The following is a 14,265-nucleotide window of genomic DNA, read 5'->3' as shown; positions in this document are numbered from 1 at the left end:
AGGGAAAAGCTTCAAATTTTCAAATACTTTTTATCAAGAATGTCTGTAATCCTCTACATTTACTTCTTCTTAAATAAGCACACTATTACAACCACAGTGTTTTTAATAAACTGTTTTAATAAAATTAATCCTTAAATAAACTGATACTAAGAATGCAGAGGGGTGTGTCTACATGATAGAGCACTCCAGTGTCATCTTCTTGTATTTTACTCACAGAAGCACATACTGTCAATTTCAGATGATGTGATTCTTTTTACTTCTGATGAATAAAAACACCCATGAAATGGATCATATATATGCATCTGCCTTGTATCAGCATGGGAGGGAGAAGTTTTTCCTATGTTGAGCACTTGTTTTTTCTAACCCAGTACAAGCAAAAAGACTACCTTTTTTTAAGAATTAACTTATGTGTGGAGAAGTCCCAGGCTAACTGAGCTCTCCTTCCATTATCTTACAACTGGACCTACAATTCAACTTTGCATTTACATAGCATTATAAATTCACTGAGCTTACCTTCTTTAACAAACACTGGGCATCATCCCCTATTTAAAGAACAACAAACGAATCCAGAAAACAATTAAATAATTTGATGGTGATACAGTAACAGCACAGAATTAGATCCCAATTCATCTCTTTGCCAGCCCTCACCTACTTGGATAGACCACAGTAGCAGTCCCAGCTGCACACTTGCATGTAGAATTTTCACAGTCAGCACAAGTAATGAAAAATATTAATCAAAATTTCTCATGTCCCTTTAATGATATTCCCATGGAAAAAATGAAAAACAAGGGCCTAAATATTTAAAGACCTTTTTTAATGTGTGTGTGAACTCTCATTTCTGCAAGTAAAAAGGACTGCCTCCAGACCTACTCCTGGCTCTGATTTTACCTCAAGCTTGGAATTTACAGTAAGGGTGTAAGATAATGTTTCAAAAGGCTGACATCAGCTGATTAACCAGAATGTTCAAGTTATAAATAAATAAATCTGGGACTTATTTCTGTGTTAAGATTTAGAAAAATTGGAAATACTATAGTCACACAACCAGACAGATTATTATATTCAAAGCTTGCTTACATATATATCAGTTCAACTGGGAATGTTGAACTTGTGCTGATGTCTCAGCCATAGGTTTTTGTGTTCAACAGGTGCTAAACATGGGTTTGCTAAAAAGGAGGTTACTTACAAGTCAGTCTGTGTATTCATTCACTTGCTGTTTGCACATGCACCAGGAACACAGAACAGGTGGCTTTCTGCACTGGGAAGCTGGTCAGAAGCAAGTCCTTCCCACATGTATGCTGATACCAGAACACCACTGTGCATCCCAGGTCCTCCATCCCTCTCAACCTCAAATACTCCAGGGACCCCAAGGAAGTGTTCTCATACCTAATGCAGAAGTTACAGCTAAAAATAATCATTCTGTCTCCGTCAACTCCATAGCTAAACATGCACACTTATTACAAGGGACACACTCAAATATACCAAAACCACAAATGACAAGGAGTCCCACAGCTGAACAAGTTCTGAAGGATAAGTATTCAAAAAAAGAAGCCACATTAACTGCAGAATGTTGGACTTCATATGAGGGGCATAAGGATCTCTGGAAAAGAAATGGTCTCCACAGCTGTCACTTAACATTTAGATGAGTGACTTCAGTTGCTCACAGGCAACTACCTTTGCAGTCCTGTGCTCTCACTTAATGAGACAAGCTCTCCATTAAAATTTTCAGTCTCATTTTCTGTAACCATGAACATAAATGACTCCTGACTAAATTTATGTTCTCAATATGACTGTGAATTAAAGCTTTTCTGCTCAGGTTTAAAAGTGACAGCCTGCAAGAGTCGGTCCTTGACCTAGTCACAGAAGAGACCAAGGTTCTTAGAATCACACAACCATTTAGGTTGGAAAAGACTTCTAAGATCACAAAGTCCAACCATTAATCCAGCACTGCCACGCTCACCACTAAACCGTGTCTCCAGCTGCCAGCTGCCACCACATCTACACATCTTCTAAATGCTTGCAGGGATGGTGACTCCACCACTTCCCTGGGCAGCCTGTTCTAACTATTGACCCCTCTCTCAGTGAAGAAATTTTTTCTCATATCCAACTTAAACCTGTCCTGGCACAACTTGAGGTAATATCCTCTTGTCCTGTCACTTGTTACCTGGAAGAAGAGACTGACCCACACCTGGCTGCACCTTCCTTTCAGGTCATTGCAGAGTGTGAGAAGGTCCCCCCGAGTCTCCCTTTCTCCAGGCTGAGTCCCTGCAGCTGCCTCAGCCGCTCCTCTCAGGCCTGTGCTCCAGACCCTTCCCCAGCTCTGTTTCCTTCTCTGGACACACTCCAGCCCCCTCAGTGTCCTTCTTGCTGTGAGCAAACAAAGCTGAGCGCACATTCCACGTGTGGCCTCAGCCGTGCCCCCAGCCCAGGGGGACGGGCCCTGCCCTGCTCCTGCCGGCCCCTCCATGGCTGACACAGGCCCGGGGCCTTTGGCCTCCTTGGCCCCCTGGGCACACCCAGCTCCTGTCCAGCCACTGGAAACCAGCACCTCCAGGGCCTTTCCCACTCAGCAGCTTTCCAGCCACTGTCCCAGCCTGGAGCTGCAGGGGGTTGTTGTGACCCAGGGACAGGACCCAGCACTTGGCCTGGTTGAACCTCACACAATTGGCCCCGGCCCATGGATCCAGCCCGTGCAGATCCCTCTGCAGAGCCCCCCTGCCCTCCAGCAGATCAGCACTGACACCCAGCTTGGCCTTGCCTCAAACTGACTAAAGGAGCTCTTGATTCCCTCACTCAGATCATCAATAAAGATAAAAAACAGTACAGTCCAGAGCCCCCAGTACAGAGCCCTGGGGGACAACACTACTGACCAGCTGCCTGCTGCAAGTAATTCCATTCACCAGCACTCTCTGGGCCAGGCCATCAGAGTTATTTTTCCTCAGTCACCAGTGCACCCATCCAAGCTATAATAACCAGTTTGTCCAGGAGAATGTTGCAGAAGACAGAGTCGAAAGCTTTACTAAATTACAGGTAGACACCAGCTCCAGCCTAATCCACCAAGCAGGTCTTCTTTATGAAAAGTCTTCTGAAGTTTTAGAGCAGAGACATTAATCAGATGCATCGTGCAACTAAGGTACTGATGTTCATGACCTCAGCTCCAGAGAGTAAAAAGGAGTTTTTGAAATTACACACCAGAAAACAGAAGACATCCTGAGTGTTTTTCTGGTCTGCTCCAGTCAATAGAATTGCTACCACTTATGGAGAACAGATGGGGAAAGATTTAACATGGAATTAAATGCATCTATTAAAGATTAATGAGAAATTACTATATTTCAAGGCAGAGATCAACTTCAAGGTAATCCAGACTTCCAAAAGAGGTCAGAGGACATCATTTGCTTTCCTGTACTCTAAATCTTAGTAAGTAACTCAGTCAGCCTGAGAGCCCATGCATATGTGTGGGTAGCTTTGAATACTTATGTTTCAGATTGACCATTTTCTTGCATAGACAGGAGAAACTCATGTACGCCTTTTTCTGTTGATGGTACTGTGAAACATCTTTGGCACAGGATGGCACTGAATGTCTACATGATCTGTTTATACCCATGTTCCAAAATCTGAAATTATGCAAACAAAGTTTCAAAATATGTGTGTTGCTGTAACTTAGAGAAACATGCCAGACATTTTCTAGAATTTGCCATAAATAGATAGCAATCAAAAATTGTAATGTAATGATACTTAATGCATTCACTGGATCAGAGACAGGCAATCACACTGCTATAAACCAAAAATCACATGCAACGTGTATGTAGACTTGCAGTAAATGCTGTAGATGCCTGCTCTGTGCTCATGTCACCTCACCAGTCACATTCTGCTCATAGGAGACGAGTGCAGCTGTCTCAAGAAATCTGTCCTATGGTGGATAAAATCCTGGAAGTAGACTCCTTACAAACTTCAAATGGCAAACTGTGCATCAGAAAAACTTTAAGTTCAAACTTTTTTGCAGCTCAAAATGAAAGACTCAAGCTAAATCTTAGGGTATTCAGAACTAACTCGAAGAGATATTTCTGCAGGCAATCATCCTGGTACAGACAGATAACGAATTCCCACCTTCTTAGCTGAAAGAAAATTACACCCTCGGCTCTCATGAAAAATCTTTCCACCATACAAAGACCAACCTTTAGTGCCCTGAACTGATAATCACCTGGCTTTCATTAAATAAAGACACTTCTAATTAAACAACCTGATCAACACACAAAAATGTGTGCTTCGCAGGCAAGAAATGGCAAGCAATTTATCTTTCAATATAGTAATCACTTATATCACACTATCTGTAATCTACAGTGATGAATAAAGGTATTTAGGTTATGAAATCCTAGATGAGTTACTGACTGTATTCATTTCAACAGTAAGAAACAGCAACTCAAAGTGTTTGCATTTTCAGAAACAGGATTCAAATTCCAATCCAATACAAATTGGATTGGCCCAGAAACACTTTCACTTTTTACCAAAATATGTTCTCACAGGATGATCTCCCTCTTGAAAGGCTGGTGAAGAGAGAATACACAACAGTCAAAGAAAAATTCAAGTTGGATGGGAACTGTGCTATTATCTGGTCTACACCACACCAAAACAAGGCAAGCTTCAAAGTGGTCCCTGGTTCAGTTGGGCTTTGAAAGCTGCCAGGGTTCATCTTCCTGAAGTTCAGGAATGTAATGCTAATCATACCATGAAGGACATGCCACACGTGGAGGAATCAGACAAGTCTAGGAACTGGGAACTGGTGAATCAAGGATGTAAGTACATGAGAAACTGATTTTCAAGAGTCTCAAGTTTTGAAAAAGGCTAAATACTGCTGAATCAAAGGGCACGTGCATAGATCAAATGGACTGTACAACAGTAGTGACAGCGTATGTCTAGGTAGCTAGTATGCTTACACTCCTAAAGACTGCCAAGTAAACAGGTAACTCCACAAAGTGATGGATAGAACAGAAGTTTCCTTCCTCAAGGCCTGTGGAGTAACACAAAATCTTTGACAGTAAGTGCATTCATATGCAGCCTTGAATCCACTGAAGAAATCCTTACTCCTACTTCAGAGTGAGAGGATGCTGGTGAATATGGCCACAATTCACTCTCCCAAGAGCCACTACAATGTTAGACTGGAGAAATGGCAATATCAGATCTAAGAGTTTGCAAAGTACTTCTCAAGGACAGGCGGTTCTGCTGCAAATTTGAATTCTCGTGTAAATCCGAGGTGATGTTTCACAAAGGTAACAGTATCATCAGAAGCCTACAAAACCAAGAGGATGTTTTGATCTTGGAGAATGGAAATAAAGGCACTGTCTTCTTTCCAGATTTATTCTCCAACAACAGAAAAATATACACCAGACATGACTGTTCACCCAAGGAAAAGATTTCCATAGGAGGGACAGTTTTTAAAGCTAAATGGATGAAACTGAAAGAGGCATATAGCAAGAACACAAAAGGAAAATGAAAATACTTTAGAAGAGACTAGAGACAAGGCTGATTAAAGACTGTAGAACAAAGAGATGGTGAACTGGCACAGATCTCAGTTAAGCAGTGAACTGAGTGAGCTGAGAGTGAACTGCTTATCACCAGGAACACAGTGTCATTCACATCAAGAAAATAGGGCAAGCCAAACAGTTCTACTGTGGCACACATTCCAGGAGATTGAGTGTGGGTGGAATTCTGTTGTGAATGCTAGCACAGGTATTGCAATACTGATATTTCCTTTTTGTTTAAATATTTATATCCATCTGCATTCCTGTTCAGTGTTAACATTTTTTAGAAAAGACAGGTAAATTAACTACAGCCTAGTATCTTAGAGGTAAAAGGAAAAAAACATTATTTTTCTTCATGCTATTAAAGGGTAGTCTATTCCAGACTACCCTATGTTTCAAATATCACTGCTAATCACTTTGAACCCCCATGAAAAAGCACCTGAAACCTGACATTCTCAGTAAAAAAAAAAAAAACAGAAAGAATAAGGATAAAAACATTATCTCATTTTTACAGATAAGAGCGGCACAGAGAGAGATCAGAGGATTTGCAGAAAGTAACACAGGTAAGGCAAGGCTATTCCTGACAGTTACTCATGCAAAAAGTGTCTCTGTCTGGCCTTGCAAAATTATTCCAATACCCTTGAGTCCCTAGTCAAATTAGTTCTTTATTTATTATCCCAGTTTTGAAGTATCTTTCAGACGGTCTCATTCATTGTTCCCATACAGCTGGGTAAACAGACAAAGTCAATTCCATGATGAAGGTTTACCTTATAGCATTCAAAACCCTTTGCATATGTGGGATTTTTTTTTTTCCTTTAAGCAAGCTAAGAATGTGTTTAAAGGTGACCTGTGCTGAAAAAAATGGAACTGGGGAAGTTTGGGGACAATCACAAAGGAAAGGCTTCTGAAGATTGGCGTGTTGCAATATCTTTTTCAAAGGAAAAAATTAATAAAACAAATAAGTAATGTTTGAAGCTTTAGTATGTAATCATCCTTATTAAGGCAAAAAAAACCAAAAAACTTCAAGAATCTTAGTTGCCAATATCAAAAGAAAGCAAGGCTTATTTGTTTTTGCAGATAAAGGCTTTTTTTGGATTTTACTGTGAAGTGATACAACTGCACTAACAATTTTTAAGAAGTGATTAAAGAGAAATAGCAACATAATTAAAAAAAAAAAGTTTCTTTAAAAAAAAGCCTTCCTGAAAGTCAACTCTGCTAGGATTTTACCATATGCCCAAAGCAGACCATGTCTTTCAGGATGCTTGCGTGGTGCTTAGCATTGAACAATAACCTCGTTCCTGATGAGGGCCACTGGCAAACCCCAAAGAGGGGGCAGACATGAAAACACTAAGGGAGAGGGGAGATGATACACCATTGAAAATAAATTATTGATATTCCTTTCTGTCTATAATCCCACTCCATTCCCATGTTTCTTCTACACAAGGAAGAACTGAAGCCTCACACACATACACACAAGAATCTTTGTGAACCAAGGGAATTAGCAGATGTGTTGGTAATCTTCCACAAATAAGAAACAAACGCTGCCAGCTGTACTTGTAAATTCAAAGATTAACATTAATAAGAGTGCTAAGACTACAGGTATTATCTTCCCTTAAGGTGATAGAGCTCAAGAACCCCAGTTCTGCAGAAACTCAGCTGCCTGTCCAACTTTTGTGCCTCAAGTCCTACCCGACAGTGCAGAACATCTACAGATTCATTGTCCAGAATGTGCCAAATCAAACTGGATTCTTGACACTGTTTAAGATGGCACTGAAGTATTGAGTATATAAACTAGGTCAGACATGATTACCTAGAACAAGGGCAATTTTCTTTACCTGTCTGTGTAAAGCATATGAAAATGGCAAAGACTGAACGTTTGGGTGCTGCAGAGTGTATATCCAAAAATCATTTTTGATAGAAAAGTTTAACTACATTTTACTATGAATGATATTTTCTATTAACAGCAAGGCAGAAGCCTATTTTTCAGTAGAGCTCTCCCTTTACCAAAGTGCTATCTCTCTGAATCTGAGTCAACTTTAGTGACCACTTTAATATTCACTTTACAATTAATGCTTCTTTTTATGGGTTGGTAGAAGGTAAACCAATTTCAGTTCGGCTTCTAGGTATTGAATTTATTATAAAAAGTTATGTACTTAAAATTCCTATAATGAAACCAGAGGCATCATGAGATATTAACCTAGAGTTAATGCTGAGAAGGCCAGTTTGAATAATTCAATTCATGTCACCTTAAGTATCTTTTCAAATGGAATTAACTTTATCTCACAAAAAAAAAAAAGGAAGTTCCATGTTCCAGTTACTGATTATTGACTCCACGAGAGTTCTGACTTAAATCATCTTACCACCATCTTCCCAGCAATTTTATTTCACTACTACCAGGATGCTTCTTTACATTTTGAGGGCTGACTTTCATTATAAAGAGGCAAGACTAGCTAAGAGGAAAACATGGTTTCAGAGTTATGCTATCATTTGGTGATACTAAAACGGACAAAAATAAAAGTTAACACCAAAGCATCTGCATTAGTTCAGTACATTTACAAACCAGGGCTGCACTTCAGCCACATGCCTACGGCTGCTGCAGTCATTTACATCCTGTAGAACTCCACCTCTTTTTACAACAATGCCATCAATGTTCGGTAAGCTGCTGTTCTCTTGACCTGTTAATTGTCTTATTCTGACAGAAAACCCAGCATTTAAACTCTAAAAGGAGATGCTTCCAAATACCTATCTAAGCCTAGGGGAAAGTGACAGTTCATGATCCAAATTACGGTCGGGTAAGAATGAGGGAGACAGGCAGGTGAAAAGCAGAAGCAGGAGGCACTAAGATACAGGTGTAGCACTAGAAATTACTCCAAACTAACAAGTAAGAAAAAGGAAGGGAAATTAATAGAAACAAGAAAGAACAGCTAAAAACAGGCAGAACAAAGAAGTGCTTCATTATGGAGTACAGCTGTGCGGTCCAATGTTTCTGCACAAGACAGGAAAATCAGAACATTGCACATCGAAACACAGAGATCCCGGAAAGATCAGCAGTGTCCTGTAATAGGAAACACTGATTATGTCTCCTACACAGTTCTACCAAGAGAAAACTATTTGACAAACTAGTTATCTTGCTTTAAACCCAGACACATCCAAGATTTCCTTAACCCAGAGAAAATCAAGTGAAAATGAAAATATTTTAAATGGATTTGGATTCAAACAAAACTCACAACAACTTCCATTATCCTAACATTTCAATAAAATTGTTCTTGTCAAAGTCCACCTTAAACCAGAAAGGAAGAGAACAACAGCTTCAGTGGGGCAGAAGGAACTGGCATGGGCAGTACTTGGAACAGAAGAGTGTTCTGGGTCTGTCCTCTTCCAATTCTTTCCTCTCAAAAATCCCTCCCCGCTGTGCTCCCCTTCAGCAGACCCCATCAGGCAGACAGAACAATGCTGGCCTGAACTACTGTGTTAAGACAACACTCAAAGAGAACAAAAAACACTCAAAGAGAGACCCATCAGGACACTAAGAGTTCACAGTTCAGGTATTAAAAGATGTGCAAAAACAACACCAAGTCCCATCAAGAGCAGCCCAGTGACCCTTCTTGGGTTTGGAATGCCCATCCCTTGAAGGAGTGTACAAGGGAAAGGACAGACAGAGTGCAGCAGTCCTGCTCAACTCTTCACAGTTTCTAAACTGTGAGGAGAAACACAGCATAAAGTGCTTGTTTGGGTGAAAAATGGTAACAATTTATAAAGCCAAATGCAAAGAACAAGAAAATTGAAGAGGAAGGCTAGAAACATCAGAAACACTTTGCACACTATAAGAAAAAACAGTTGAAGCATGTTTTGACAGGTTTTTATCTATGCCTACGATGCTTTGCACACAACAAGAGGACTAGGGTAATTTCAGACCTGCTAGGCTAGAGCTGTAGAGTATGTAACCATAAATGAAATGTCAAGGCAAACCTCGATATAATATCTGAATTTGCATTTGTGGACAAAAGTACCTGTAAGCATAGAGAAAAGAAATAATGGAATCAAAGATGAGCTTGATGGAACTTCGCACATGAAATCAGAAAACAATTTTAAAGAAGTCTCTGTGTATACACTGATAGAGTGATTAGAAAGACAGAAGAACAAGAGGAGATAAACATGGATTGTTGAAATTATTTGATAGTCAGTGGTCTGAAGGTTTCCTATTATCTGCTTCCATGCCTTTGTCCTGTACTTGTGATGACAAAGGATCCCTCCATACTAAGGGCTAACCTAGTATAGGATAAATGTATTTGAAGTTGAAAGGCTAGATATTAAACATTCAGGGCAAAACCTGAAAGAAAAAAGGATTATCATCACCCAAAACACAGCTACCACAGTGCTTTTGGACTACATGGACTCCTCTGGACTATTTTCCATGGAGATCCCCAGCAAGCTGCATGCCATATAAACAGCAACACAGACATCATCCATTCTGGGAGGATATTCTTGTTTTGAATTCAACGCCATCACAAAAATGGAGGGCAGATATAAACACAATAAAATGGAAATGAAATGTTTACAAAAGGTTAAAAGCCTGACAAACAGCTCAATGTCCAACAATGTTGGACAAAAAAAAAAAAGCTAAAAAACACACTAAAATACACATCATCAGGGCAAAAAAAAAAAATTCCATGCCAACAAAGTCACAGAGTATTGCTACCTGCTTCCTGAGAGAATTAGAAGACTCCTTCCTGCACAGTCTCCAGTCTCCTGAGAAGCAGGATCTGCCTGTATAATTCTCACAGCAGGGAACCACTGAGACCTCCTTTGGATACTCTGTGCTGATGACTTTATTTCTAGCCCTGTTATAAATAAGCCTTTAAGACTGTTCCAGAAGAAGAAGGGATCAAGGGCAGAACCTCTACAAAAAGGCATGGTCTTAGGTAGGATGGATTCTGGAGGTCTATCTGCAGATGGAAGCTGCTACCAGAGAACAGCAAGCAAGAACCTGGGGTAGAGCATTTGCATAGGCAGTCTTCTCTTCCAGGGTATAATCTGCCATCAGCAGGGACAAACCAAGCACCTAGTTACCAGGGAAAAATCCCAATCAACCATGTTTTCAAGGCTTTGGGTGCCTACATACAAGAAACATTTTACCACTTAATTTATAACGTATCTCTAGTCAACATTTTCTGGTTTTAACTGCATATAGAACTACAGGTCTTCTATAATATACCTCAAATCAGATGAGCTGCTTTACAGACTTGAGAAAGCTCTTATTGACCAAATACATCATCTATAATGCCCTTTTCAATCATCAAAACCCCACAGTGAAAATGTGAAAGGCTCTATCTACAGTGTCTCTTAATAATTTTCCTGTTTAAACAGAACAGAAAACATAACAGTATCTTAACTTTCCTTGGCAAAGGTGTGGGTTACCATGATTCCTACTCCATTACAACATGGTCAATTAACTTCACCCCTTCTACTGACCCAAAACTTGTTGGGGTTTTTCTCTTTGTTTTCCTGCAATCTATGTATAAAGGCAAGGATTCATGGAAAACCAATCACAAAACAGTATTCAACACCATAAGATGCAAGATAATAGACTCACAGTCTCAATAAGGTGTTTTGACTTGGTAATTTAAATAAAAAAGAGATGGCAAAAAAAGAGCTTACCTTCTGCTCCTTTTCCTTGGCAGCACTGAGTTCAGAAAGGGAGTGTGATAGTTTTTCTTGCTGCTCAGCTAGGTACTTCTGATAAAGGCTCAAAAGTTCTTGGCATTCTCTGTACTGCTGCTGCAGAGGTGAGACATCAGAAGTTAAGGGAAAAACACTCTTTAGCGAACAGTTATAGCCAAATATATACCAACTTACTCCGTGTAAATCTGATTTAGATCCATAACAGTTCAATTTAAAAACAGATACCATGTGTTTGAGTAGCGCCTAATGATGATAAATCTGCCTAGAGATGAATGTTCAAGTACAATCTTCTTCCTTACTCAGAGTGGAAAAAGAAGAATTGCACCAAATTCTTTTACCATTGGAAAAGGGACAGCAGCAGGAGGCAGGTGATGACATTGTTTCAGCTGGAACAACTACAACCCTCTTATTCGCATTCAGCAAAGCCAGCCATTACCAATGTTTATTTATAAATAAATAAATAGCCAGCCAAGTAAGTAAATAGTCCATTTTTAAGCACAGACATCGATTCACAAGCCCACATACCCAAATCCAATCTCTTTGCTTGAGCGCCAATGGCTCAAAACCCCACAGCCACAGATGCAGTGCTACAGGCCTTTTACAGACCAGCAATAATTTTTGGACAGTAATCTGGAGAAGCAGCAACTGTGGTGTTTGCAAGGATATTAGCAACAGTGTCCTGCCTTGCTTGCAGCATTGAAATTCCAACAGGAGATAAATCTGCTCTTCACCTGTCATTGTGTAATTCCCTCCCTTGCTCATGTAGCATGGTAAACCATTTATGCTCCCCTCTCTCCCCCCTCACTTTTAATTATGCATGCAGATGGGATAAGGGCTCGCTGTCCAAAGAGATTACTCTGAATAAATACTTTAATAACAAGTCACTGCAATTAAGGTAGGGAACAAAAACTTCTTCAATCTTTAAAACGGTGTTGAGTTACAGATTTCCTTAACATTTTTATGATCTAATCATTGCTTCTGGGCAAATTCATGTTGCAATCACTTTTGCCAATCATGGCTGCATAAATAACTCACTGCTTTGTTATTCCCTGTTATGACCCTAAGGGGTTTTTTTTTGGTTCAGTTTTGTTGCCTTCCCTCTCTTCCCCCCTCCTCTCTTCTTATTCTTTCACAGGAGGGGTGGCCTTGCCCGGGCATCGTTTTTGTTGTTGGTTGGTTGGTTTTCTTCCCTTTAAATAAAAGGCTACTGAGAGAATAAGCAAAACATTTTAGGAAGGAATGGAAGGTTAATAAACCCCAATGCTGAAATCAATCAGGAGAGCTCTCATAACACCTTTGCACAGCACCTGGAAACATGGGAGGGTACAAACAATGGTCTTAACAAGCTAATTGCTTTCCAGAGCCAGCCTGCCTGAAGCCGGAGCTGTTTTACATTTCAGTTCATTTCGTCAGAGAGCACCAAAAGGCTGAAGTGATTTGTGGTGGTCTCAGGAGTCTCTGCCAGCTATGATGTATATAAAAGGAATTTTTTATTCCAGTTGTAACCATAGGCAGTAATGTTTATAGTAGGTGAACATATTAGCCTGGACGCAGGGCATGAATTTTACTCTAGCAAAAGCCAGTTCATTTATACAGCCTAAGAGTTAAATGTCGGTATTTGAAGACAAATTATAGGGAAATTCATTTAAACCCATGTTATGTGGCAGAATATAAAAACAGACAGTCCTATCTATCTTTATCAATTTTTTACAGCCCTCTTAATTCACTTTGCTTCCAGCAACCCCTTCCCCACAAAACAGATTTTGCCCTCTCCTCCCTCCAGCGAGCACACTGCTGGCACCAGAACCGAGCACCCTAAACAGCCCTGGGGCACACGAGGGACGGCCAGGCAGCCATCCTCACTCTTGCCACAGAGTTAGCACCAGTTCTACTGGAAAACCAGGCAAGACTGCCCACACTCCCAGGCCCCATTTGTGTTTTACAGACTGCAGAGCCCCCACGGTACACATGATGCCACCACCTCCTGCATGTGGCTGCCAAATTCATTTAAAATATGGTTTCAAACAGGACAAGGAAAATTAACTTCAGCAAAGTATGCAAGCAAATCCTGGTTGTCCAAAGGCCAGTTATGTGATCATGAGTGGGAAGGGCAATGGCTCACGTGAGCTTGAATGGTGGCCAAGATGCACCTGAAATTCTTGTGAGATTTGGTTAGCCACAGTAAAAGTCACTGTATTAGAAGATCAAAACCTTGTTCATTCACACAATCACTCTACATTAAGCAAAGTATTGTTACAGCCACCACAGTGTGAGTTTAAAGCCCTACTTTGCTTACTTAAGTAAACATGAAGCTTCTAATATGAAAAAAGAGTTAATTTGTTTGAGACACATGCAGAATAGCTGAAAGTATGGCAATTCTCAAAAATGTGCTGGTACATTTACTGCAGAATATCTTCTTAACAAAAAAGCCTTAATATTAGATCTTACTCTCTCACTCTATTGAATTTTTTGCTAAAAGCAGCAAGATTATCTCCTTTTTTCTCCTGCAAATTAGCCAGACAATACACAACACTGCCACAAAAATATTTAAGTCATTCAGATATAACAAGATCATGCATCTACTAAGGCAATACAGTCTTTGGACAGACATGCATGTCATAAATATTTTCTTAATCTGCTTTAAAAAAAAAAAAGGAAGCTTGAAAGAACAGTATAGGAGAAATCCTACAGATTTTCATTCCAAAAAAGGTAACATACCTAAATGGACACATTTGGTAATTCTTCATGTGTTCAGGAGCACAAATATTGAATTTGCAAGATGTTAGTTACCTGGGAGAAGTGGTACTTGGCATTTCACTGAAAGGTAGTTTTATGTCCAAGAAATATGCATTTCAATGTATTAAAGTAATACTTTTTATGCAGTTTATTAGTAAAGTATTGAGGTTGTATGAGGAGGAGGGGGAAACAAAAAAAAATTAGAAATGCAAAGGTTAGAATTTCAATAGCCACATTTACATGTAATACTGCAAGTACTACATGTTTTATAGAATAAATTAGTTAATTTTTTCACTGAATGTAAGTCAAAGAATTAAGAGCTCATTTATGG

The 14,265-nt window shown here is 39.8% G+C and overlaps 1 protein-coding gene across 2 annotated transcripts in view; it reads right to left on the bottom strand.

The window, feature by feature from the left end:
• KIAA1328 (KIAA1328 ortholog) overlaps nucleotides 1-14,265 on the bottom strand; it is a 176,377-nt gene that overhangs the window by 96,252 nt on the left and 65,860 nt on the right. For both annotated transcript variants that reach the window (XM_071425768.1, XM_071425767.1), the window contains one exon: nucleotides 11,175-11,302. In XM_071425768.1, coding sequence (XP_071281869.1) covers nucleotides 11,175-11,302 — 128 coding nt within the window. The remainder of the gene's footprint in view (nucleotides 1-11,174; nucleotides 11,303-14,265) is intronic.

Source organism: Agelaius tricolor, unplaced genomic scaffold (genome assembly GCF_023055355.1).
Source record: "Agelaius tricolor isolate 1412-34295 unplaced genomic scaffold, bAgeTri1.0.p SCAF_4, whole genome shotgun sequence".
NCBI lineage: Eukaryota > Metazoa > Chordata > Aves > Passeriformes > Icteridae > Agelaius > Agelaius tricolor.
This window is presented reverse-complemented; position numbering and strand designations above follow the sequence as displayed.